The sequence below is a fragment of the Egretta garzetta genome, unplaced genomic scaffold (assembly GCF_000687185.1).
Source record: "Egretta garzetta isolate BGI_Z169 unplaced genomic scaffold, ASM68718v1 scaffold867, whole genome shotgun sequence".
NCBI classification, from domain to species: domain Eukaryota; kingdom Metazoa; phylum Chordata; class Aves; order Pelecaniformes; family Ardeidae; genus Egretta; species Egretta garzetta.
Genome location: NW_009260291.1, coordinates 164,469 through 164,681, shown reverse-complemented (window position 1 = coordinate 164,681; position 213 = coordinate 164,469). Strand labels below are relative to the sequence as shown.

The 213-nt window shown below is 65.7% G+C and overlaps 1 protein-coding gene across 1 annotated transcript in view; it reads left to right on the top strand.

The window, feature by feature from the left end:
* Nucleotides 1–213, top strand: part of ERBB2 (erb-b2 receptor tyrosine kinase 2) — a 7,193-nt gene that overhangs the window by 2,939 nt on the left and 4,041 nt on the right. Inside the window, exon 3 of the mRNA XM_009642562.2 lies at nt 6–153. Within this exon, the coding sequence (XP_009640857.1) occupies nt 6–153 (148 nt within the window). The remainder of the gene's footprint in view (nt 1–5; nt 154–213) is intronic.

Genomic DNA, 213 nt, shown 5'->3' with positions numbered 1-213 from the left:
GCTGGGGCTCCGTGCCCTGCAGGAGATCAGCAGCGGGATGGTGCTCATCCACCACAACCCCCAGCTCTGCTTCCTCCAGAAGGTGCCTTGGGGCAGCATCTTCCGCAACCCCCGCCAGCGCCTCTTCCAGACCCACAACAAACCCCCCGAGCAGTGCGGTAAGTGGCACCCATGGGTGACGGGGGGGGAGCTGGCAGACCCTCTGGTTGCTCA